At 45.5% G+C, this 27,081-nt stretch overlaps 1 protein-coding gene across 1 annotated transcript in view; it reads left to right on the top strand.

Annotated features, from left to right (window-relative positions):
- Positions 1 to 18,634: 18,634 nt before the first annotated feature.
- LOC123157722 (uncharacterized) overlaps positions 18,635 to 27,081 on the top strand; it is a 20,453-nt gene continuing 12,006 nt past the window's right edge. The window contains exon 1 of the mRNA XM_044575957.1: positions 18,635 to 18,768. Within this exon, the coding sequence (XP_044431892.1) occupies positions 18,635 to 18,768 (134 nt within the window). The remainder of the gene's footprint in view (positions 18,769 to 27,081) is intronic.

The raw sequence follows: 27,081 nt of genomic DNA, 5'->3' as shown, positions 1-27,081 counted from the left end.
CTTCTATCTCAGATCCGAAGGCAAGATATTTGTTGCTAAGATGGATCCTTTCTAGAGAAGGAGTTTCTCTCGAAAGAAGTGAGTGGGAGGAAAGTAGAGCTTGATAAGGTAATTGTACCTTCTCCCGAATTGGAAAGTAGTATCACAGAAATCAGTTCTAGTGATTCCTACACCAATTAGTGAGGAAGCTAATGATGATGATCATGAAGCTTCAGATCAAGTTACTACCGAACCTCGTAGGTCAACCAGAGTAAGATCCGCACCAGAGTGGTACGGTAATCCTATTCTGGAGGTCATGTTACTTGACCATGGTGAACCTACGGACTATGAGGAAGCGATGATGAGCCCAGATTCCGCGAAATGGCTTAAGGCTATGAAATCTAAGATAGAATCCATGTATGAGAACAAAGTATGGACTTCGGTTGACTTGCCCGACGCTCGGCAAGCCATAGAAAATAAATGGATCTTCAAGAGGAAGACGGACGCTAAAAGTTGTGTTACTATCTACAAAACTAGACTTGTTGCGAAAGGTTTTCGACAAGTTCAAGGGGTTGACTACGATGAGACTTTCTCACCCGTAGCAATGCTTAAGTCTGTCCGAATCATGTTAGGAATTGCCACATTTTATGAAATCTGGCAAATGGATGTCAAAACTGCATTCCTGAATGGATTTCTGGGAGAAGAGTTGTATATGATGCAACCAAAAGGTTTTGTCAATCCGAAAGGTGTTAACAAAGTGTGCAAGCTCCAACGATCCATCTATGGACTGGTGCAAGCATCTCGGAGTTGGAATATACGCTTTGATGAGTTGATCAAAGCATATAGTTTTATACAGACTTACGGTGAAGCATGTATTTACAGGAAAGTGAGTGGGAGCACTACTGCCTTTCTGATAAGTATATGTGAATGACATATTGTTGATCAGAAATAATGTAGAATTTTCTGGAAAGCATAAAGGAGTGTTTGAAAGGAGTTCTTCAAAAGAAAGACCTCAGTAAAGCTACTTACACATTGAGCATCAAGATCTACAGAGATAGATCAAGCCGCTTGATAAGATTTTTCAAAGAGTACATACCTTGATAAGATTTTGAAGTAGTTCAAAATGGAACAGTCAAAGAAGGACTTCTTGCCTGTGTTGCAAGGTGTGAAGTTGAGTAAGACTCAAAACCCGACCATGGCAGAAAATATAAAGAGAATGAAAAGTCATTCCCTATGCCTCAGTCATAGGTTCTATAAAGTATGCTATGTTGTGTACCAGACCTATTGTATACCTTGTTCTGAGTTTGGCAAGGGAGTACAATTTTGATCTAGGAGTTGATCACTGGACAACGGTCAAGAATATCCTTAGTGAGGACTAAGGAAATATTTCTCGATTATGGAGGTGATGAAAGAGCCCGTCGTAAAGAGTTACATCAGTGCAAGCTTTTACACCGATCCAGATGACTCTAAGTCTCAATCTGGATACATATTGAAAGTGGGAGCAATTAGCTAGAGTAGCTCCATGCAGAGCATTGTAGACATAGAATATATTTGCCAAATACATACGGTTCTGGATGTGACAGACCCGTTGACTAAACTTCTCTCACGAGCAAAACATGATCATACCTTAGTACTCTTTGGGTGTTAATCACATAGCGATGTGAACTAGATTATTGACTCTAGTAAACCCTTTGGGTGTTGGTCACATGACGATGTGAACTATGGGTGTTAATCTTATACAGATATGAATATTGGTGTTAAATCACATTGCGATGTGAACTAGATTATTGACTCTAGTGCAAGTGGGAGACTGGAGGAAATATGCCCTAGAGGCAATAATAAAGTTATTATTTATTTCCTTATTTCATGATAAATGTTTATTATTCATGCTAGAATTGTATTAACCGGAAACATAATACATGTGTGAATACATAAACAAACATAGTGTCACTAGTATGCCTCTACTTGACTAGCTTGTAAATCAAAGATGGTTAAGTTTCCTAACCATGGACATGAGTTGTCATTTGATTAACGGGATCACATCATTAGGAGAATGATGTGATTGACTTGACCCATTCCATTAGCTTAGCACTTGATCGATTAGTATGTTGCTATTGCTTTCTTCATGACTTATACATGTTCCTATGACTATGAGATTATGTAACTCCCGCTTACCAGAGGAACACTTTGTGTGCTACCAAACATCACAACGTAACTGGGTGATTATAAAGGTGCTCTACAGGTGTCTGCAAAGGTACTTGTTGAGTTGACGTATTTCGAGATTAGGATTTGTCACTCCGATTGTCGGAGAGGTATCTCTGGGCCCTCTCGGTAACGCACATCACTATAAGCCTTGCAAGCAATGTAGCTAATGTGTTAGTTACGGGATGACGCATTACGTAACGAGTAAAGAGACTTGCCGGTAACGAGATTGAACTAGGTATTGAGATACCGACGATCGAATCTCGGGCAAGTAAACATACCAATGACAAAGGGAACAACGTATGTTGTTATGCGGTTTGACCGATAAAGATCTTCGTAGAATATGTAGGAGACAATATGGGCATCCAGGTTCTGCTATTGGTTATTGACTGGAGACGTGTCTCGGTCATGTCTACATAGTTCTTGAACCCGTAGGGTCCGCACGCTTAAAGTTAGATGACAGCTATATTATGAGTTTATGTGTTTTGATGTACTGAAGGTTGTTTGGAGTCCCGGATGTTATCACGGACATTACGAGGAGTCTCGAAATGGTCGAGACATAAAGATCGATATATTGGACGACTATATTTGGACACCGGAAAGGTTCCGGGTGAGATTGGGATAATACCGGAGCTTCGGGAGGTTATCGGAACCCCGGAAGGTATATGGGCCTTAATGGGCCTTAGTGGAAAGGAGGGGAAAGGAGCAAGGGAGGGGGCGCCCCCCCCCCTAGCCCAATCCAAATTGGGAGGAGGGCCGGGCCCCCTTCCCTTCCTCCCTTCTTCCTCTTCCTTCCCTCTCCCTCTCCAAATAGGAAAGGGAGGAGTCCTACTCCCGGTGGGAGTAGGACTCTCCCCCTTGGGCGCGCCTCCTCCCCTTGGCCGGCCCCCTCCTCCACTCCTTTATATACGGGGGAGGGGGCACCCCATAGACACAACAATTGATCCCTTGGATCTCTTAGCCGTGTGCGGTGCCCCCCTCCACGATAATCCACCTCGATAATATCATAGCGGTGCTTAGGTGAAGCCCTGTGTCGGTACAACATCATCATCATCACCACGCTGTCATGCTGACGGAACTCTCCCTCAAAGCTCGGCTGGATCGGAGTTCGAGGGACGTCATCGAGTTGAGCGTGTGTAGAACTCGGAGGTGCCGTGCGTTCGGTACTAATGCTTCCGCTTTCGGTCTACGAGGGTACGTGGATAACACTCTCCCCTCTCGTTGCTATGCATCATCATGATCTTGTGTGTGCGTAGGATTTTTTTTGAAATTACTGCGTTCCCAACACATTTCACGGAGCGAGGCGGAGCGAGGCAGACATGACATTAATATGGAGGAGTGGGAGCAAGGTGGGCGGCGGTCAAAGGGCTGGCTTGCCTCCCTGTGAGCCTCCGCGGCGGACCGCTGGCACACCTATCGTCATTTCACGCAGCTACTGGCACGCCTCGTACGGTGAGTGCATAGCGAACACGCGCATGAATTAGATAGTGGTAGTGATTTTAGTTGCAAAAATTAGATAGTGCTACTGATTTTTATCTGCATATTTTGACAAATCGCAATGTCTCTTGGCTTTGCGCTGAAGTCTGACTTTAATTTGCATACTGTATTCAATCTGAACCATTTGCGTTGAACAGATGCACAAATCCTATGTTGAACAGCTCGCACGCTTCTCGGTGAGACTCTTTGTCAGCCTGCGCACCGGACTACGCTCGCACGCCAGCCGTTCAGTCAAGCAGCTGTCCGCACGGCACCTCCTATAGCCATTAAAACCAAGACATGTGGCGTCACGTAAATGGTTAACGGAACGCACACGATTTGAATTATACAAACATTTGAGATATTAAAGTGTCAGCTATTTGTTTCAAAATGCCTTTGTTAGCTGTTATTCAAGTGCGCCTTCTCTCAAAATGGACACCAAAAACACCACAGCATGTCGGGTGTCATCCATGATAGCATGCCAAGTTTCATAAATTTCAGACGAGTTTTGGATTTACTAGAATTTAAAAACAAAGTATCTCAACTTTTAGCCAGCAATCAACGGTGCCCTGGTGTTTGAAATTCATATACACTTCTTGCATGGGACCTAAGCATGCACCCAAATACACAAATTTGATTTTCCAGTCAATTTATATGCACTGGAGCATGTGCATGTTGTTCAAATTTGAATTATGCACATAAATGCATCGAAAACTCAATTAATGAATAAAAATGTCCAAACGAACCCCAAAAACCCAAAAATTGACACAACACTCCTGTTGTTCTCTGTTGACACTAGAAAAAATTTGAGAGCAATAAGAGGCACCGGATATCTTTCGTTGCCAAAGATGGGACGTTCCCTACTGAAACCATGAGGATTGTTGTGAGAAGCTCTGGTTTGTGAGAAGCATATCCCCAAACCTGCCCCAAATGGAACAAAAAATTTACCACGACATGTTGATGCCGCTCCATGATAGCATGCAAAGTTTCATGAATTTTAGACGAGTTTTGGATTTACTAGATTTAAAAACAAGGAATCTCAATGTCTGCGGCCGAGTAACGGTGGCAGGGTGTTTGACATTCGTTCCCATGTCGTGCATGGGATCTAAGCATGCAACCAAAGACACGGATCTGAATTTTCAACCAATTTATATGCATTAGAGCATGTGCATGTAGTTTAAATTTGAATTATGCACATGAATGCATGGAAAACTCAGTTAATGCATAAAATTTCCAAACGAACCCCGAAAAATCCCAAAAATTGACACAACACTCGTGGTGTTCTATGTTGACACTAGAAATTTTTTGAAAGCAATAAGAGGCAGCGGATATCATTACGTCGACATGCCCTACCAGAATCATCAAGCTTGTTGTGAGAAGCTCTGGCTTGTGAGAAGCATATCCCCAAACCTGCCCCAAATGGGACAAAAAATTTACCACGACATGTTGATGCCGCTCCATGATAGAGTGCCAAGTTTCATGAATTTCAAACGAGTTTTGCATTTACTAGAATTTAAAAACCAGGTATCTCAATGTTTGCGGCCAAGTGATGGTGGCAGGATGTTTGACATTCATTCTCATTTCTTGCATGCATGGGACCTAATTAAGCATGCAACCAAGGACACAAATTTGAATTTTCAACCAATTTATATCCATTAGAGCATGTGCATGTAGTTCACATTTGAATTATGCACATGAATGCATAGAAACTCAGTTAATGTATAAAAATGTCCAAGCGAGCCCCCAAAAATCCCAAAAAATTGACACAACACTCATGTTGTTCTATGTTGACATTAGGAAAAAAATTGAAATTGAGAAGTGACAGTGGATATCGTTTCGTCCAGAAAGGTGGAACGTTCCCTACCGAAACCATCGGGCTTGTTGTGAGAAGCTCTGATTTGCGAGAAGCTTATCCCCAAACCTGCCCCAAATGGGACAAAAAAAATTACCACGTCATGTTGATGCCGCTCCATGAAAGCATGCTAAGTTTCATGAATTCCAGACGAGCTTTGGATTTACTAGAATTTAAAAATCAGGTATCTCAATGTTTATGGCCGAGTGACGGTGGCAGGGTGTTTGACATTCGTGCCCATTTCTTGCATGGGACCTAATAAGCATGCAACCAAGGATGTATATTTGAATTTTAAACTAATTTATATGCATTAGAGCATGTGCATGTAGTTCAGATTTGAATTATGCACATGAATGCATAGAAAACTTAGTTGATGTATAAAAATGTCCAAGCAAACCCCGAAAAATCCCAAAAATTGACACAACATTCCTGTTGTTCTATGTTGATACTAGGAAAAAAATTGAAATTGAGAAGATGCAACGGATATCGTTTCGTCCACAAAGGTGAAACGTTCCCTACCGAAACCATCATGCTTGTTGTGAGAGAAGCTCTAGTTTGCGAGAAGCTTATACCATAACCTGACCCAAATGGGACAATATTTTTTTAACCCATCATCTTGATGCCGTTCCATGATAGCATGCCAAGGTTCATGAATTTCAGACAAGTTTTGTATTTACTAGAATTACAAAAGCAAGCACCTCAACGTTTGCCGGAGAGCCACGGTGCCATGGTGTTTGAAATTCATCCCCATTTCTTGAATGGGACGTAAGCATCAACCCATGGATACATATATCATTTTAAAACTCATTTTGGTGCACCGGAGCATGTGCATGTGGCTTAATTTTGAATTGTCCACCTAAAATGCCTAGAAAACCAAATTACCGTATAAAAATGTCCAAACGAACCCTGAATAATTCCAATTTTTTTGATGACACACCTATAGTTGCATGTTCACTACAGATAGAAGTTCTAGCAATTCAAACACCATCCTTTGCAGCTGTGACCCCATTATGTAATTCAAATCAAGATAAAAAATCAAGTAGATCCCACACAGTTTATTATCACCAACCGTGTCAGATGCAGTACAAAATATCCTGGAGCACCATTGGTGTATAGTACGCCTATGGCTTACGCGAGAAGGTGCGTCGGCTACAGGGAATTGGAACCAAAAATTTTGACGTTCAAACTCATCACACACGAGTTAAGCTATCTGAATCATTTGTGATGTTCACATATTATACATAGTTCTGAATAAGGGACCGTGTCGGATCACACTTTGCGTGCCAATTTTTTCGCTGAAGCGATTCCAAATTTTCGGCTTCCGCATAAATATCTACCTCCCCGCCCCTCCCCCTCACCCAAAGCCACATTTACCCTGTTTCTGCCTTCCTTTTCAAGTTGAAACCTTCACTCCTTGCTTGCAGCACCGCCTCCTCGTCGTCGACCCTCCTTCATGCTGCTCGGCCTCGCCTATCCAAGCAGGTAATCCACACCTGACCCCCATCCTCCTCCTCCTTCCAAATCCCACATGCCCCGACCGTCGACGCGAGCGCGACACCTTCCACCCAAATCACCGACCCCTCCACCAAATAAGCGCTGCCCTATGCCATTGTGCACACAGTATAGCCAGGATCTCAAGGAGCATTTGGCAGCGGAGAAGCAAATCGCGGCTGCACGCACGGATGAGGTCGCAATGGCTGCCATTCGTGCTGACCCCCAGATCTTGGAGGAGCACCTTGCCGTCGAGGCCACCATCGATGCCTCGCGCACCGACGCCGCGGCGTGGTTGGCTGCTTTAAACGACAGTTCGTGGCATTTTCTCGAGGCCACTGTGATGCCTTCGACGAAGACTATAAGGTGTTTTCTCAGCGTGCACGTCCTTACCTCAGCTCGAGAGCCAGCAGGTTGGTGCCCGGAGCGGCTCAGGCAACTCACCACTATGACATGGGCACCTGATACGTCTCCAACTTATCTATAATTTTTTATTGTTTCATGCTATTATATTATCCATCTTAGATGTTTTATATGCGTTTATATGCTATCTTATATGATTTTTGGGACTAACCTATTAACCTAGAGCACAGTGCCAGTTTCTGTTTTTTTCTTGTTTTTGAGTTTTACAGAAAAGGAATACCAAACGGAGTCTAATTGACCTGCCAATTTACGGAGATTTTTTATGGACCAGAAGAAACCCCCGAAGAAAAAGAGTTAGTCCAGAAGAGTCTCGAGTCATCCACGAGGGTGGAGGGCACGCCCCCTACCTCGTGGCTAACTCGGAGACCCCCTTGACGTGAAACCAACGCCAAAAATTCCTATAAATACATAAACCCCCAAAAAGAAACCTAGATTGGGAGTTCCGCCGCCGCAAGCCTCTGTAGCCACCAAAAACAAATCGGTACCCTATTCCTGCACCCTGCCGGAGGGGGGGACCATCACCAGTGGCCATCTTCATCATCCCGGCGCTCTCCATGACGAGGAGGGAGTAGTTCACCCTCAGGGCTGAGGGTATGTACCAGTAGCTATGTGTTTGATCTCTCTCTCTCTCTCTCTCTCTCTCGTATTCTTGATTCGGCACGATCTTGATGTACCGCGAGATTTGCTACTATAGTTAGATCTTATGATGTTTCTCCCCCTCTATCTTCTTGTAATGGATTGAGTTTTCCCTTTGAAGTTATCTTATCAGATTAAGTCTTTAAGGATTTGAGAACACTTGATGTATGTCTTGCATGTGCTTATCTGTGGTGACAATGGGATATTCACGTGATCCACTTGATGTATGTTTTGGTGATCAACTTGCAGGTTTAATGACCTTGTGAACTTATGCATAGGGGTTGGCACACGTTTTCGTCTTGACTCTCCGGTAGAAACTTTGGGGCACTCTTTAAAGTTCTTTGTGTTGGTTTGAATACATGAATCTGAAATTGTGTGATGCATATCATATAATCAAGCCCACGGATACCCGAGGTGACATTGGAGTATCTAGGTGACATTAGGATTTTGTTTGATGCGTGTCTTAAGGTGTTATTTTACTACGAACTCTAGGGTTGTTTGTGACACTTTTAGGAATATTCCAATGGATTGATCGGAAAGATAACTTTGATGTGGTTTCATACCCTATAATAATCTCTTCATTTGTTCTCCACTATTAGTGACTTTGGAGTGACTCTTTGTTGCACGTTGAGGGATTTTTATATGATCTAATTATGGTATCACTGTTGAGAGAACTTGCACTAGTGAATGTATGAACCCTAGGCCTTGTTTCGAAGCATTGTAATACCGTTTTCGCTCACTTTTGTTACTTGCTACCTTGCTGTTTTTATAATTTCAGATTATAAAAATCTATATCTACCATCCATATTGCACTTGTATTACAATCTCTTCACCGAATTAGTGCACCTATACAATTTACCATTGTATTGGGTGTGTTGGGGACACAAGAGACTCTTTTCTATTTGGTTGCAGAGTTGTTTGAGAGAGACCATCTTCATCCTACGCCTCCCATGGATTGATAAATCTTAGGTCATCCACTTGAGGGAAATTTGCTACTATTCTACAAACCTCTGCACTTGGAAGCCCAACAACGTCTACAAGAACAAGGTTGCACAGTAGACATCAGCACCCATGGTGCGGAGGCCTCGCCCGCTTCCATGTCCAAGGAGCCAATCGTCATCGATATCTCCGACAATGAGTAGCTTGTCTTATTAGCTCACTATAAGGACTCATGTTCAGTTTGCTAGCTACTGCCTTTCCTTAACAAATTCTAGTGAATTGTGTTATCTACTTTTATCATGCAATCTTCTGCTCTAGTGTATATGTTCTATATGTCGTGCAATGTGGTGCTCAGTTAACTGTTTGGCTCAATTCTGCAAATGTGATGTTCAATTGTTTAGGGTGCAATTTTCCAAGTTGTCAAGCATGTTTGGTTTGGTTAACTGTCTGATCTTCTATTAGGACTATGTTATATTGTGCAATGTCGTGCTCAGTTAACATTTGGTTCATTTGTTATGGTGTTTAGTTAACTGTTTGGTTCAATTCTGCAATGTGATGTTCAATTGTTGTGTGTGCATTATGTTATTGTATACCATGTGAGAAATAAATCGAATTTGGCTGTACTAAATACATGAGAAACAAATACAATTGCTATATTTCCAAGTTTTTAAGCATGCTTGGTTTGGTTAACTGTCTGATCTTCTATTAGGAGTATGTTATATTCTGCAATGTTGTGCTTAGTTAACATTTGATTCATTTGTTGTGGTGTTTAGTTAATTGCTTGGTTCAATTCTGCAATGCGATGTTCAATTGTTGTGGCTGCATTCTGTTATTGTATATCATGTGAGGAATAAATCGAATTTGGCTACACTTAATACATGAGAAACATATACACGTGCTATATTTCCTAGTTCTTAATCATGCATGGTTTAGATAAATGGGTTTTCGATGTGGCTTGAATTAATCTGATGAATCTGCAATGTGCTTATTTTTCATCAACATATTTTCTATACTACTATATAGTGTGCCAATAGCTTCAAATATTAGTCGCTGGATATGCTCATCCAACGGTCAAGAGATGGCAAATCCGAGCATTATCATCTGTTGGATATAGTTTTTAACTCATAGAATACTGCCACGTGGCCTTCTAACTGAAAACCCAACTCTACCATCTCATGTGTCTAGAATTATCTATCCACATGCTTATCCGATATTCTAATAAAAAAAGCTAGAACAATCTGGATTCTAGAGAGGTAAGAGCCAAGTTGGATCTTGTCCAATATGATTCTAGAAAAGGAAATACATATTCAAATGTATTTTTCCATGCTTTTTATATATATTTAAATGACGTGCAAAGCACGTACAATTTACTAGTACTGATAGCATGCAAACTCTTACTTAACTTGATGACTAACTACCTTATATGTGTTACAGGGAAACAATGGGAAGCACTAAGGTTTACAAGATGGTACTAACTATTATACCTTGCCTTTTTTTATTCCTTTGCCCCATTTCCAATATAGAGAAGATATTTATGCGCATTCTTGTTTTCAGGCTTATCGAAAGCAGTTCAGTGATGATTACCTCTCAAACCACCTCTATGGTCAGAAGGCGAGGAAAATTTTCATACAACACCCACGGTTCAATAATGAAGTGTTCCTGAAGAGGACGAAGGATGGACGGTTAATCATTCACAGGCACTGGCCTAAAGTTGCAAAGACCTTCAACATGAATGAAGGCTCAATATTCACCTTCCACTTCATCAATTTTTCAGATGAGATGCATCTATCTATGTACCGTCTATGAAGCTAATTTCAAAAGGTTCTAGATGTTGCATGTGAAACTTGATGCTGGTGCAGTTGTGTAATGCGGTAGCTGAGTGCTGAAGCTATATCATGTTGTACTCGGATGTATTTCAATTTGAAATCCTGCTTCCTTAATATAGAAATGAAATATATTATGTGCTTAATATGAATGTCAATTAGATTAATAAATGGATTATTAATAATAGAGAAATTAGCCTGCTAATTGGGTTTTCCTATTGCAAATGGTTATTGACAAAACACCGTGGGCGATGAACTCAGGCAACGCACACAGTTTCTAGGAATAAACTCTGTTGGATCAATGAACAATCACACACGACATTCTCTTGAAAATTGTTTGTGTTACGTCACCTTGCACAAATGTTTTTCTTGGAGTGACTGTGTGGGATGTATATACGAACGAAAACATTTAGCGAGGACTGACTGTGTGGGGTGTACTTACGAATGAAAACAATTTCGCCTGTACAGTTGTATTTTTAGCACTACTGTACGTATATTTGGTCGCTCGCCGGTCGCACACGATCTTATTTTGCCGAGCGTGTGTGCCATGAGGGCATATCCCCGACGGTTTCTGGGTCGTGCGGGAAGGACCCCCTATCGCAGTCACTCACTAGGTGACGGTTCCGAACGCTGTCACGGAAAGGGGTTAAAAACCGTTTGTATAGCACTGACGCGTACCAGTGGCTCTCTAAGTTTCTAAGAACGCGGAGAAAGAAAAACTCAGTAGGCACTTTCACTCTTGATTTAGGGCGATTTAGAGTTGGATTTTGAAGATGATGAAGTTGAAGAATAGATAGATGAAGGTAAGATCTATCCATTTTTGTTTCTTTCATTCGCATGCATGATGTTTTTACTCTTTTTGATTAGTTCATAACTATGTATTCTCTGTTGTGTTAGGCATGATTTCATTACTTTTTGGAGTCATTTAGAGCTTCAGGACTAGGATTTGCCTAACGAAGTGAACTACATTGATCTTTTTTGTGCATGCTCGGTGGTAGTTAATTAGTCTTTTAGCTTGTCATTAGCTATGCAATTTTAGTGCTTAGAAGTTAGAAATAATTTTAAACGACGGATGTTGCATCTATACTATTTTTTTAGAAGAGTAGGTTGAAGATGTTGTATCAATGTTAGTTGTGTCCATTAATATTGACATGCGACAAGATCTTAATACGGTAATTAAGAAAAAAATGTACTGCAATTGTCCGTTGCATGTGGTATGTTATTTCATGTGGTATGTTTATTAATAAGTCTATTGTTAGGAAACCGTAGGTCTACTTTGTTATGTCGCAATAATCTAAATTTTCTATGTTAAGATTACGTGCTAATGTACTTAATGATGTATGTAATTAGGTAAAATAATTCATCTTAGTAGCAAACAAGGAGGAGATGACGTGATTGAAGAAATTATGTTTCCATCTTCGTTGTCCCTTTTAAGCTGATGACCACGTACATGCTTTCCTTAAGCACCAGTGCTTATTTGTATAGGGTAGACGCTTAATTAGGCATGACGGTGCAATACACCAGTGAACCCAATCTCCAGGGAACAAGGTTGCAAGGCCGGCCTCGGAGCCCGACCATAGCGTCCGCAGGTGGGCCTCCTCCAGAAGGATATATATTACTTGTACCACAATACATGTACTCTATTAGAAAACTTGGATTGCAAGCCATGCAAACGACTTGAGCACATGTAACCCTACCCCTCACCCACCTATAAGGGGACGTAAGGGCCTCCCAAGTCAGTATGACAAACAAAGATCAATATCCCCAACATCTCTCGAATAGGTCTAACAGATCGAATCGCTCACACGAGCCATATGAATACAATACAAGCATGATGTAGGGTATTACTCCACCATGGAGGTCTGAACCTGGTTAAACCCTTGTCTCGTGTGTACCCCAATCTGATCCTCTATGCACGCTCCGCCCCATAAGAAACCCTATGTAGGGATCTGACGGCTTTCAGCTCCGTCAAGGCACCTCTCCTGTAGAGATAAGCATTGGTACTAAAGCAAAACCCGGTTTATTTTAGTAAGCACATGCGTAAGTGTCTTGCATTGTACAAGGCCTAATAAAGTAAATAGTGCTTCTGTCTGTCCTCGTGCCATTTTTTGGAAAACCCCCAGCCTTTTTGAGAATCAACCCATAGTTTAGGTTTCATGCAAACTTTTTCTTTTGCGGAAAACCCCATGTTGTTTCTATTAAATAACCCGAAGTCCAGTGTTTAGGCGGACTTTGGCTTTTTAAAAATATATCCATATCTTTTCAACCGTAAGTCCAAATTTAACATGTTATATATGGATTTTGATTAGAAAACGTGTAGAATCTGAATGTGGTGTTATTTTACCTGTGAACTATTTTTAAATGCGATTAAACTAAATAAATCTTTGTTTAAAATCTTATTTAGGGTGTAACATTGATAAATATCGCATGATCTGTCTTCTCTTTTAAACCAATGCTGATCCTGACTGGAAATGAACACCTAAGAAGAACTAGATTGGAGACAAAACAAACCATCTATAATCAGACATACACGCCTCGTCAAATCTCACGGAAAAAGCAGATTGCTCATCTTATGTCAAGAGAAAGACGCCTTGGGATTGACCACACTCAAACGTGTTGTGATTGTGTGAGCATTGCGGCCACCGTTGGCAAGGTTGAGGAGAGGGATAAGCAAAAACAGAGATGAGATGCCACGTGCTGAAATAAAGGACGTAGACCTATTGGAGTCTTAAGTCATGGTTATTTGGTTGGAGGCGTGTGGTATTTTTTTCTCCGTTGCAACGCACGGGCTCTTTTGCTAGTTTAACAAAAAAATGTAATCTTCCCTAGCAAGTCTGCGGCTTTGTTAGCAGGACGGCGAAGATCAGTCCAAAAAAAATTAAACATCCCTGATTCATGAAGATCGGGCCACTTTTAGGGTTTGCCCTACATCACACATGTTCTGCCAAATTATGTGGCACCTTTTTAGATCAAGATCTGGCCTGGATGCAGGAAACAACATACCATAATCTCACACATAGGTACCTAGTGGCTTACCAAATATGGTGGTGCTTGAACAGAGCCCGGCTGCTAAATTCAGATGGGATTCTAATTTGCAGTTCTTAGTAAATTATGAGACAACAGATCGGTCTTCATTACTACTAATAATGCTATACTACTGGTCCATACATTAAAAATAGTGTATTTCTACTGCTCGATCATTTAGGCGGACTGCAATTTCCAGGATCTAGTACTACTAGTAGTATCCGGGAGATCTAGTACTACTAGTAGTATCAGAACCTCCCCTGTAGCTATGCTTCCGAAGGAGAACATGACAACTGGCTTGCTTGCGCGATGGTGGAGTGCAAAGGAAACAAAATGGCCCCTCCTTTAAAATTGGAGAAATCAATCGCTGTCTTGCGAATATTGTTAGAACCGCAGATGCTTCCAAACCCTGCTGCAGTGGTGATGACGCCGACAGAAATGAAAGCGCCCAAGTGAAGAAAAATACTCTACCGGCGTGGTTCTCCTCTGCTTTCCGGGCGATCGGCGAGCGAGTGGGCGCAAACAAGTTGCTTGCTCCAATGAGGACACGCAACGTCGTCGGACACCACGGTACCGGCGCGGAGCGCCACTGCCCGTTCGCTCCGGTGCCACCGTGTTCCACATTACTACCAGCTTGGCCAGCCCAACAAACCCCTGACGCGCGTTCACGTCACAGCCTAGCAGAACGGTCCACCCCGGCCGTCCAATTTCCGGCGATTCGGTTAGGGGCGGTGGCGGCATCCCGACGTGGCGCGCGGCAGGTGCGCGGGGACGGGACGATGCCAAGTGTGCGTCCGTGCGCACGGAGAGTCGCGGCGACTCTCTGGCGGCGCGACGCGACGCGGGGTGTGCTAGTGCCTACTGCTCGGTAGGGGTCGGCGTGTGTGCAGTCGGGCGGTCACTTTTGTTTTTTTTTTCGAAACGGAGGCAAAAGATTTGCCTCATCGATTAATTAAGCAGAAGAGAATTGCCCAGTTAATTAACGGAAAACCGGGCGAAAACCGTACAGGCCAACCACACATAGACTACTCTCAGGGCTTCGAACCTGACAACCAAACCCAACACCTAACGACCACCAATACATCGCAAAGACACCCTAACAAGAGTAACTCGGCCGAAGACCACGGGCACACCCAAATCAACGAAGACAAGTCAAGCCATAAGGACAACCCAATAGACTGATAACCATCCATCAAGTAGTTGCGGACGCCTTTTCTATGACGCCACTCTTCTTTCCTTTGCTCGTGAGAGCCTCCTCCACAATCGCCTTGCCAGATCCAGGGCTCATCCTCTCCAAACGTTTGAGCAAGCTGTGAAGCTCTATCTGAAAGAGAATCTCATTGACCTTGTCACGCACAGAAACCTGCCCAACAATCACGTGCGAGTGGGTGCCCGCAACATCGGAACCTCCACGCTCCACACGGGCGAGCTGTTGGTTGGGCTTAGAAGGATCGGGCGCCAATGTACCAACCGCCTCAACATCATCAGTCACAGGTATCACTGACACGATGGACTCAGGCGTCTCCACTTGCTCAGAGTTAGGTGCCAACACACATGTCTCATCAACCTCTCCACTCAAAGACGCCACATGCCCAATGGCCATAGATGAGGCAGTGATAGAACCAACCAAGTCTCCATTGTTCGCAAAGGCGGGCGACTGAGGTAGCGAGGGTGTCATGGCCACCACCAAGGACTCCAATGAGCCCAGCTCCATCGGTAACACCATAGATGATTCCCCACAAAGCTCCTGCAACTCAGGCATAATCTGCATAACTGGAGCCACAACCTCGGAGGTGACCCCACTCACCGGGGAAGACGGCGTCACATGTAGAGCACGAGGAGAAAAATCTCCGAAGAGGCATTCAGCCTCCTCAATGGAACCAATCGGGAGCTCAGGCAACAAAGGCACAACCGACACAACCTGAAGTTTGGCAAGTGCGTCGTGAAGCTCAGTGCGAAACAACTCAATCTTCTGAAGGAGCTCTGTACGAATCAAGGCAAGCTGGGATTCAAAAGTAGAGTCCAAAAAGACACTGACATTGGAATCCTTACAACACCCAAATTGGGACCTTGGCGGCACCGACACACGCAACGACAAACGGCCCACGACCTCTGCCCAACTCCTAGTCAGCGAAGTACAAGCCCGGACGGACGGGGAGCGGCTCGGCTGGCATGGAGCGCGAGTGACCGAAGAGCCAACGCGAGTGACTGGAGAGCAATCTTGAGCAACCGGAGAGCGATCTGGAGCAACCGGAGAGAGAGCACAACAGAATCTCTCCCTATGACCAGGGCGACGACAACGAATGCATCTGAATGGTTCATGGCATGCACTCACTTGGTGGCCACGCACAAGGCAACGATAGCATCTTCCTCGAGCCCAATGCTTGAAGGCGAGGCCACGCTCGAGCCCTTCCCGCAACGGCTCGAGGGGAGTGCCTCCGTCGGACCGGCGCCCCCGACCAACAAGCTCCCAGCCCGCCTCGTCTTCAAGAGTGGCAGCGGCGGCAGAGAGGCCCTTGCAAGCAGACACTGAAGATGGAACAAACAGAGGAGACTCCAACTTCTCGCGTCATCTCGTCAGGAATGGCGGGCAGGGATGCCTGATTGGTCACTGCCACAGGCCATGGGAGGCGATGAGCGCAAGTCCTACAGCCACCAATGGCCGGGTAGGCCTTCCGGGAGGCGAGGGCAACGGCAGCCAGAGCAGCAGCGGATGAGGCTGGAGTAGTCGGAGCAGCCCGGTTCGGCAGCGCACTCACCTTGCTAGAGCACTTGGGAGCCCGTGGCGTCTGCGGGGCAAGCTCAACGCCATCTTCGTCGTGGTCATCGGCATCCTCGTCGAGGGAGCTCCACGAAGGCCGCACCATGCCCAAACTGTCAGAAGAGCTTGAAACAGCCGACAGCCTCCCAGCCCGCATGTCGGAGACGTGACCGTCGCCTCCAACCGCAACAGCGGGTGGCGTGGTAGGCGTTGGTGACCTCCGCGTGGACGGCAGCAGGGGCGAGCCCATCCGTCCTCGCACGGTCAGGTCGGCCTTGCGGGAGGCGAGGGAGGACGCGGCCAGGCCATGCGAAGATGGCTGCGGCAGACGGGCGGGGGCGGGGACGGCGCCGGCAGCACAAGGCATCCCAGCGGCTGGAGGATCCAGCGAGGCCGGGGCGGCCTCCGTCGTCGGAGCGTGGCCGACGGCGGCAGGAGGTGCCAGAGAGGCCGAGGCGGCCGCTGTCTTCGTCGGAGCGTGGGGAGCCATCTCAGGCGGTTGAACGAGGAGAAAACTGGAGGAGAAGAGAGAGCGCGTGATGGAGGTGCCGGATCTGGTCTCACCCGGCGCGGAGCTGGCGGGAGCCGGGATATCAAGGCGGCGGCGGCCGCGCGGCAACGCACGTGAGAGCGTCCGCCATTTTATCCCTCTATTCTAGCAGACTCCCATTTCCTTCTCTCTCCCACTTTTGGTTGGGGTTCTGAGAGAGAGGTGTCCGTTGTCTATGTGTGGTGGCGAGTGCGCGCCTCCAGGTCGGGATCACATGGCGGACGACCTGCTGCGCAGAAGGCCATATGGCCCCTTGTGCCGTGACCCGTGTGCCCACGAGACGACAAAAGGAGGAAAGGAGAGTCGCTCACCGGTGGACGTGAACAAGTTGCTTGCTCGAGGATACGCAACGTCGTCGTTCAGGCAACTCCAACGCACCACCCCTAACGAACCTCCGTTTGGGCAGGATTTCGTTCGGTAGGATGGCGACCCACCGGCCCGGTGCACCCCGAAGTGTTCGTGTTTCTAGACTTCAATTTTAACCCCAAAATACCCAAATAAACGTTGCAAATAATATAGAACCATAAATATAAACAATAAAACGTTCACACGTCGACAGTAGCCAAGTTCAACACAGTTTTTAGTTAAAATAAAACTTAAAAGACATAAAATAAAGTAGATAAGGCACGTCGCTAGTGAGGCCGCCGTCGTCTTCAGGAGCCACCGTCTTACTCGTCGTCGTTGGCCGTGAGGTCGACGTATGGAGGTGGCTGCCAAAAGTAGGCTGGCGGCCCCTGCCAGACCGGAGGCGCCTGCCGCGCCTGCACCACCTCCTCCCATGGCTCATGCTCCTGCTCTAGTGACCGCGGCGGCATGGGCGACCATGGGCTGGCACCTAGCGAGTCAGCCATCTCCAGTGCCGTGGACGGCCAGCTCCACCACTAGCCCACCAAACGCGGGTTCCACGCGGCAATGGGTGGCTCCTCCACCACCTCCTCCTTAACCACGTCGGCCATCTCCAGCTCCAGAGTAGCCACGTCACTGGCCGCAGAGAGGGCCAACTGGCTCTCCAGGCCCTCCCATTGGCGCTCGTCATGGGTGTTCACGGAGTCCTCCATGAGACGCCTCATGAGCTCGCCCTCCTACTCCTCGATCATGGGAGGTGGCGGTGCCGGGGACGGGGTGGAGATGGTGTCGGCTTGAGGCCGCGCAGACACCTACGCCCGCGCGTTTGGGGCGAGCTCTCAGCACGAGCAGGACGCGGGCTAGGTGGACGACCGACAAAAAAGGATTGTCACCGCAGGTCGTGCTTGTTGCGGAGCCACGTATCCCATAGCGGCGAATCAATGCCATACCTGGGGTCATAGAGGAGATCCGGTGGGAGACGGGAGCGTTGGCCGTCGATCTCCTTCGAGCGGGCACGCCCGCTCACCGGCACCGGAGGGATTGGCACCCAATCTGCGGAGAGATGCCAATTGTTGGGGTGGTGGGCATCTCCCCACGGCAATGGCATCGCCATCTCCCAATAGCGCTGGCAGATGTCGGCGCCGACGTCGGGGCGTCTGCACTGCGGGGTGGCCGGAAGCGCGATGGCAAACGCAGGCGAAGCAGGTGGTGCGGGCGGCGCGGATCTGGTGGAGCGGCGGCTACCAGAGGAGGAGCCGGCCTCATGGTCATGCTTCACTTTGGAGATACGCCCTAGAGGCAATAATAAATGTTATTATTTATCTCCGTGTTCATAATTATGTTTATGTTCCATGCTATAACTGCTATGGTTATCGAGTCTACAATAACCATGAGGCTTGAAGGGAAACTCATCTGCACGTGTGGAATAATAGACGGTAAAAGTATTCCTAGTCTGGCCTCTAAGACTAGCTCAAGTGTTGAATGATGGTTCTATTTTTCTGATCATGGGCATGACTATGCCGCCAACTTTGAGGGCACAAATTTGACCCGATTGATGTTATGCTACGAGATACTGTCCGATTTTGAGGGTCCTCCCAGAGGGCTGTCCGTGACACCGTCCAGGGGACTGTCCGACCGCCTCCCGAAGGGCTGTCCGAGGGGCAGAGAGGGAGTACATGCTCGTGGTTGGGAGGTTGTAAATCCTAGCTGCGGGGATCTGCACCGATGATCTACATCGACTCTACTTCCGTTGCGCTATGAGTCAGTAACGATCGGATCAAAACCTTGTATTCATCTTCATAGTGTTCCTGGGCATGCTCGCAGTATCGAAATTTTTTGTTTTCTGTTGCGTTACCTAAGAGTGGCATCATGAGCCATGCTATGCATAGATGCAGGTTACGATCTAGAATACATAGAGATGTATGGGTGTTGCATAATATAATTTTGTAGGAGATGGGTTCTATTGCTGAAAATTATTTGTGCGGGTAGCAGATGAAATCTATTACCCGATGTTCTTGTTGCTTCCCTGAAATTTGTGTATTTCTGATCTTGATAACGGCATGGTGGATTTTCAAAGTTCTGGCAATCCGCGATCTTGATTGATCAACGAAGTGCTAATAGTTCATTGAATTCCACCATAGTTAAAAGAAAGATGAAATTTTGCAGACAAAAGGGCAATGCAGATATGATCTGCATGGGGATCATGCGTATGACGAAGTTGAGTATGGGGCTCGAGATTTTATTATCTAGTGTTTCATATGCCCTGCAAAGTTAATCTGGTGATTTGTATAATCATGCTTGATGATGAACGTTGGTAGCTTCATTTAGTATTGAAACCTTAGAAGCCATGTAAAATAAATTTTTGCATAAACCGATTAGAGGCGTCTAACTTGGTTTTGCAGGATGTGCATGTGATGTGGTATAGTAGTTCTCATATTAATTTGATTATGTATGAGATGACTATATAATGTAAAATAACATGACCTGTGTGTCATGATTCGGCATGATGGCTGGAGCCATATGATTATCACTTTAAATGATCTGCGTGTCAACCTTGTTGTAATGCATTATTTTATTATGCTATAGAGATAGCAATATTATCTGGTGCATTGACAAGGTGGTGGTGATCTTCACGAAGGTGAACACCGGCGCAAATGCCGAAGACAAAGAAAATAAAGACTTCTCCATCAAAAAGGGCTATACCTTACCATGCTATTATGAATTTCGTGAGATGTTTATCCCTTATGATGCACCCTTTTTTATTGCGTGGTAGTCACTTTTTATTAGGGTGATCTCTCACTTAAAATATCAAGTAGTTAGTGTTCTCCCAAGTGTAGCACCGTCACGGCACCTATCTCTTTGGGGCATCACATGATCTCCATGGGTGCGAACGATTAGAGAAGTGTGAGGCGGGTGAATTGAGACCTCGAAGCGAGATCACTTGGTTGTCTTGACGTTCAGGCAGGACAGTTCTGAGCTTGGAACACACGCGTGGAATGATGAACAAGAATCACATAGAGATGTGATCGACAAGTTTGCCTACCGATTGAAGTTCACGCCATTCGTGTTCATCTTGAACCGCGGCGTTGAGTTGAAATGCGGGTCTTGTATCACTCACTATCAATTATGAGAAATATTGATTTGAGTGGGAGCGCATTGTAGAATTAACTTGTTTAATTACCGGTGCAATTAATGATGGACATTGTCTAAGTGTTATGTTCATAATAGTTATAGAAGAATGGGCCGCGTTTCCACCTTCCCTGTTAAAATTGAATAAGCTGTTAAATATCTGGTTAAAACTTTATGGTTGGTAACGTAATGTGAGGATTGTCCTCAAGAGTGCCGAGAAGGACTTTGTCCTATCGCATGCTTTTGGTATCCTCCCGCTAATGCTAGGGATGATGTGTCTCTCGTCCTTCGATCCAAAACTAGAATTCCCTTACGGTCAAGTACAATATATTTGCTTCCATGAGACCCGAACTTCAAAAGTTTGGGATAGTTACATGATATTCATGGAACTAAAAATTATTTTGAGAGACAGACAAAGGATAAAATATATGAGATATCCAAAGCAATGTTTGTTTGGCAAAGTATTAGTAAAGTGTTTACTGGGCATTTCAATGATAAGAGAGGGAACCAGAAGAACGGCGGTCATATGATGATGGTGAATAAAACAACAACTTAAAGAGAAAGGAAGTGTCCAAAGGGTGTCAGTAGAACTACACCCTTGGAATTCCGGGGCTAACGCCTCTCTTAAGTTGGTTGCTTCTTCTGAGAGTAGGAGAAATAATGAAAGTTAAACTATTAGAAATATAAAGGCAAAAAGAGAGAAGACTGGAATGTCTAGCTCATGTATCACTAGTAGAAAAGGAGGCAATGGTCCAGGCCTGGTCAGCCCATTAGTCCCGGTTCAATCCAGAACTGGGACCAATGGGGGCATTGGACCCGGTTCGTGAGCCCCGGGGGCCGGCCGGGCCACGTGGGCCATTGGTCCCGGTTCGTCTGGACCTATTGGTCCCGGTTGGTGGGACGAACCGGGACCAATGTGCCTTGGTCCTGGCCCACCACCATTGGTCCGGTTGGTGGCCTGAACCGGGACCAAAGGCTTCCCTTTAGTCCCGGTTCAAGCCACGAACCGGGACCAATTAATTGCCTATATATACCCTCGCCCGCGAGCAGAGCACTCTCAGTGCTCTGTTTTTCGTGGCCGGCGAGGAGAGAGCTTTGTGGTGCTCTAGCTCACCTCCTATGCACACGAGGTGTTCGATGGAATGTCCGAGCCACACTACTTAAGCTTTCTCCTCTCCAAGCTCGACCTCCAAGCTCCATTTTCCTTAATATTTGTCTAGGTTTAGCGGTCCGTCACGTCCCGTCCCCGTCTTCACCGCCGTCGATCGCCCGCGCCGATCTCGTCGCCGGCACCACCGTGGTGAGCCTCTTGTTCTTATCTTCTTTCTGAAAGGAAAAAAATTCTTACTTGTATGTTTATATATAGATACTTGTATAATTTTCTTACTTTTATTATTGCATCTTATATAGTGCGATGGTTTTGGTATCCGCCCCCGTCGGCCCTCGTCCTGTCTATGATTCGGATGTGGTATATATTATCTTTTCATAACTATTGGTTCATCTATTGTTTATGACAATTATGCCGACCAACGTGACATAGATTTTATTTATCTAGGAGGTTGTTGAACCGGAAATTCCAACCGACCCTATTGTCGAGAGGTTAAATTTAGTTGAAGAAGAAAACAATTTCTTGAAGGAAAAAATTAGAAAAATTGAGGAGGAGAAGATGATATTGGAGTTGCATGTTGCGGATGTCGTGGATGATCACAAGATCAAGATGGATGCAATGCGCTTGAAGATTAGAAAGATTAGAAAATATGCCATTCATACCGAGGCTTGGTATCATTATGCCGTTGGATCAGTTGTTACATTGGTTGCGATTATGATCGCATTTGTTTTCGCATTGAAATGTTTTACATAGTTTCAATGTATGGTTTAATTAATTTAGATGCTCTGCAGAGCTTTATGTTGTTAGATGAGAACTATGTATGTACTTTGGTTTTAATGTGATGATGAACTTCTATTAATTTGGTCACTTAATTATCTATTCATGATGTTCTGTAATGATTTTTGACACACTTAATTATATATAATGCACGCAGATGAACCGGCAATGGATGTACGGTTCAAGACACACCTCCGAGTACATTAAGGGCGTGCATGAATTTCTCGAAGTGGCTGAGGCAAACAAGCAGAATGGTTTTATGTGTTGTCCATGCCCTATATGTGGGAATACGAAGTCTTACTCTGACCGGAAAATCCTTCACACCCACCTGCTTTACAAGGGTTTCATGCCACACTATAATGTTTGGACGAGGCACGGAGAAATAGGGGTTATGATGGAAGACGGCGAAGAAGAAAAGTACGATGACAACTATGTGCCCCCTGAATACGGTGATGCTACTGAAGATCAAGAGGAACCAGACGATGTGCACGATGATGCTGCAACAGGCGAAGCTGCTGAAGATCAAGAGGAACCAGACGATGTGCCCGATGATGATGATCTCCGCCGGGTCATTGTCGATGCAAGGACGCAATGCGAAAGTCAAAAGGAGAAGCTGAAGTTCGATCGCATGTTAGAGGACCACAAAAAAGGGTTGTACCCCAATTGCGAAGATGGCAACACAAAGCTCGGTACCGTACTGGAATTGCTGCAGTGGAAGGCAGAGAATGCTGTGCCTGACAAAGGATTTGAGAAGCTACTGAAAATATTGAAGAAGAAGCTTCCAAAGGATAACGAATTGCCCGACAGTACATACGCAGCAAAGAAGGTCGTATGCCCTCTAGGATTGGAGGTGCAGAAGATACATGCATGCCCTAATGACTGCATCCTCTACCGCGGTGCGTACAAGGATCTGAACGCATGCCCGGTATGCGGTGCATTACGGTATAAGATCAGACGAGATGACCCTGGTGATGTTGACGGCGAGCCCCCCAGGAAGAGGGTTCCTGCGAAGGTGATGTGGTATGCTCCTATAATACCACGGTTGAAACGTCTGTTCAGAAACGGAGAGCATGCCAAGTTGATGCGATGGCACAGTGAGGACCGTAAGAAAGACGGGAAGTTGAGAGCACCCGCTGACGGGTCACAGTGGAGAAAAATCGAGAGAAAGTACTGGGATGAGTTTGCAAGTGACCCAAGGAACGTATGGTTTGCTTTAAGTGCGGATGGCATTAATCCTTTCGGGGAGCAGAGCAGCAATCACAGCACCTGGCCCGTGACTCTATGTATGTATAACCTTCCTCCTTGGATGTGCATGAAGCGGAAGTTCATTATGATGCCAGTTCTCATCCAAGGCCCTAAGCAACCCGGCAACGACATTGATGTGTACCTAAGGCCATTAGTTGAAGAACTTTTACAGCTGTGGAATGGAAACGGTGTACGTACGTGGGATGAGCACAAACAGGAGGAATTTCACCTAAAGGCGTTGCTGTTCGTGACCATCAACGATTGGCCCGCTCTCAGTAACCTTTCAGGACAGACAAACAAGGGATACCACGCATGCACGCACTGTTTACTTGACACCGATAGTATATACCTGGGAAGCTGCAGGAAGAATGTGTACCTGGGCCATCGTCGATTTCTTCCGACCAACCATCAATGTCGAAAGAAAGGCAAGCATTTCAAAGGCGAGGCAGATCACCGGAGGAAGCCCGCCATGCGTACCGGTGATCACGTACTTGCTATGGTCAATGATTTACACGTAATCTTTGGAAAGGGTCCCGGCGGACTAGCTGTTCCGAGTGACGCTGGGGGACACGCACCCATGTGGAAGAAGAAATCTATATTTTGGGACCTACCCTACTGGAAAGACCTAGAGGTCCGCTCTTCGATCGACGTGATGCACGTGACGAAGAACCTTTGCGTGAACCTGCTAGGCTTCTTGGGCGTGTATGGGAAGACAAAAGATACAGCTGAGGCACGGGAGGACCTGCAACGTTCGCACGAAAAAGACGGCATGCCTCCAAAGCAGTATGAAGGTCCTGCCAGCTATGCTCTTACCAAAGAAGAGAAGGAAATCTTCTTTGAATGCCTGCTTAGTATGAAGGTCCCGACTGGCTTCTCGTCGAATATAAAAGGAATAATAAATATGTCAGAGAAAAAGTTTCAGAACCTAAAGTCTCATGACTGCCACGTGATTATGACGCAACTGCTTCCGGTTGCATTGAGGGGGCTTCTACCGGAAAACGTCCGATTAGCCATTGTGAAGCTATGTGCATTCCTCAATGCAATCTCTCAAAAGGTGATCGATCCAGAAATCATACCAAGGCTAAGGAGTGATGTGGTGCAATGTCTTGTCAGTTTCGAGCTGGTGTTCCCACCATCCTTCTTCAATATCATGACGCACGTCCTAGTTCATCTAGTTGACGAGATTGTCATTCTGGGCCCCATATTTCTACACAATATGTACCCCTTTGAGAGGTTCATGGGAGTCCTAAAGAAATATGTCCGTAACCGCGCTAGGCCAGAAGGAAGCATCTCCATGGGCCATCAAATAGAGGATGTCATCGGGTTTTGTGTTGACTTCATTCCTGGCCTTAAGAAGATAGGTCTCCCTAAATCGCGGTATGAGGGGTGACTGACTGGAAAAGACACGCTTGGAAGGGACTCAATAATATGCAGGGACGGATATTCTTGGTCTCAAGCACACTACACAGTTCTATAGAACTCTACCTTGGTGACCCCGTATGTCGATGAACACAAGAACAGTCTGCGCTCCAAACATCCAGAGCAGTGCGACGACTGAATTACATGTGAACACATCAGGACTTTCAGCAGTTGGTTGGAAGCACGTATCAGAGGTGACAACATTGTTTGTGATGAGTTGTACTTGTTGTCCAGGGGACCATCTTTGACTGTATTGATTTGGAAAGGATACGAGATAAACGGGAATACATTTTACACGATTGACCAAGATCAAAAGAGCACCAACCAAAACAGCGGTGTCCGCTTTGATGCAACAACCGAGAGGGGAAAGGACACATATTATGGTTACATAATGGACATATGGAACTTGACTACGGACATGATTTTAAGGTCCCTTTGTTTAAGTGCAAATGGGTCAATCTGTCAGGAGGCGGGGTACATGTAGACCCACAGTACGGAATGACAACAGTGGATCTAAAAAATCTTGGGTACACTTACGAACCGTTCGTCCTAGCCAATGATGTGGCACATGTTATCTATGTGAAGGACATGTCTACCAGACCGAGAAAGAGAAGAGATAAGGAAGCGAATACATCATACGATGAGCCAAAGCGCCACATAGTTCTTTCAGGAAAAAGGGACATCGTGGGAGTGGAGAACAAGACAGACATGTCTGAAGATTATGAAAAGTTTCATAAAATTCCTCCCTTCAAAGTCAAGGCTGACCCCAGCATCCTGATAAACGATGAAGATTATCCATGGTTACGGCGCAATAAGCAAATGACACAAGCGAAAAAAAAGTGAAGACTTTCTCTCGCAACTATTATGATGATACCATGCCAAATTTGTAACTGACGAGTATGATACCATTGTCCGTTTTGTACATGCACATGCTGTGTGGGTCAATTTATGATACCATGCCAACTTTCAACTTTTTCATAGTTCATTTGAAATGCTTTAATGTCTTATGGTTCGGCCCTCGTAATAATTAAAAATAGCAACAATAAGTATTTGTTGTAAGTAGAAACAAAATAAAATAAATAAAGCAAGAAAGAAAACAAAAAAACAAAAAAAGTGTTTTCAAATTTGAAAACTAATGGCACTAACAGAAAGTTTATAATTTTCCTAAAACTAAAAGCAAAAAGAATTGGAAAATAAAGCAAAAAACAAAAGAAAATAAATAATACAGAAAACAAAACAAAAAACAATTAAAAATAGCAACAATAAGTATTTTGTTGTAAGTACAAACAAAATAAAATAAATAAAGCAAGAAAGAAAACAAAAAACAAAAAAATTGCCTCCTATTGGGCCCCCACAGCCTGAATACGACTAGAAACCCTACCATGGGCCAGGATTCAGGCCCGCAGTAGGCCCAGCAGGCCCATCAGGCAAAGCAGTAGCATATAGGCCCGCAAGCCTACGGTGGAGAGGAGCTCAAGAGGGGTGCGGCAGTGGGGCTTATAAACCACTGCGCGCCCCTCTCAACTAGCGAGGTGGGACTAAACTTTGGCTCCGACGCGGGCAGCACAGGGCCCTTTGGTCCAGGTTGGTGGCACCAACCGGGACTAAAGGGGGGGCATTGGTCCCTGTTGGTGCCACCAACCGGGACCAAAGGTCGCCGCTTCCCGCCCGTTGGGCTGCTGAAAAGAGGCCTTTGGTCCCGGTTGGTGGTACCAACCGGGACTAAAGGGGGCATTAGTCCCGGTTGGAGTCACGAACCGGGACCAATGCCCTTGGTATATATACAGCACTTAGGAAAATTTGATGAACACAACGCCAGTTGCCGCCCGACGACGCCGCCAGGCTGCCCAGATCGACGCCGTCCGCTGCCCCGACGCCGCCCGCCGCCCAGACGCCGTCCGC

The sequence above is a fragment of the Triticum aestivum genome, chromosome 7B, assembly GCF_018294505.1.
Source record: "Triticum aestivum cultivar Chinese Spring chromosome 7B, IWGSC CS RefSeq v2.1, whole genome shotgun sequence".
Lineage (NCBI taxonomy): Eukaryota > Viridiplantae > Streptophyta > Magnoliopsida > Poales > Poaceae > Triticum > Triticum aestivum.
This window is presented reverse-complemented; position numbering and strand designations above follow the sequence as displayed.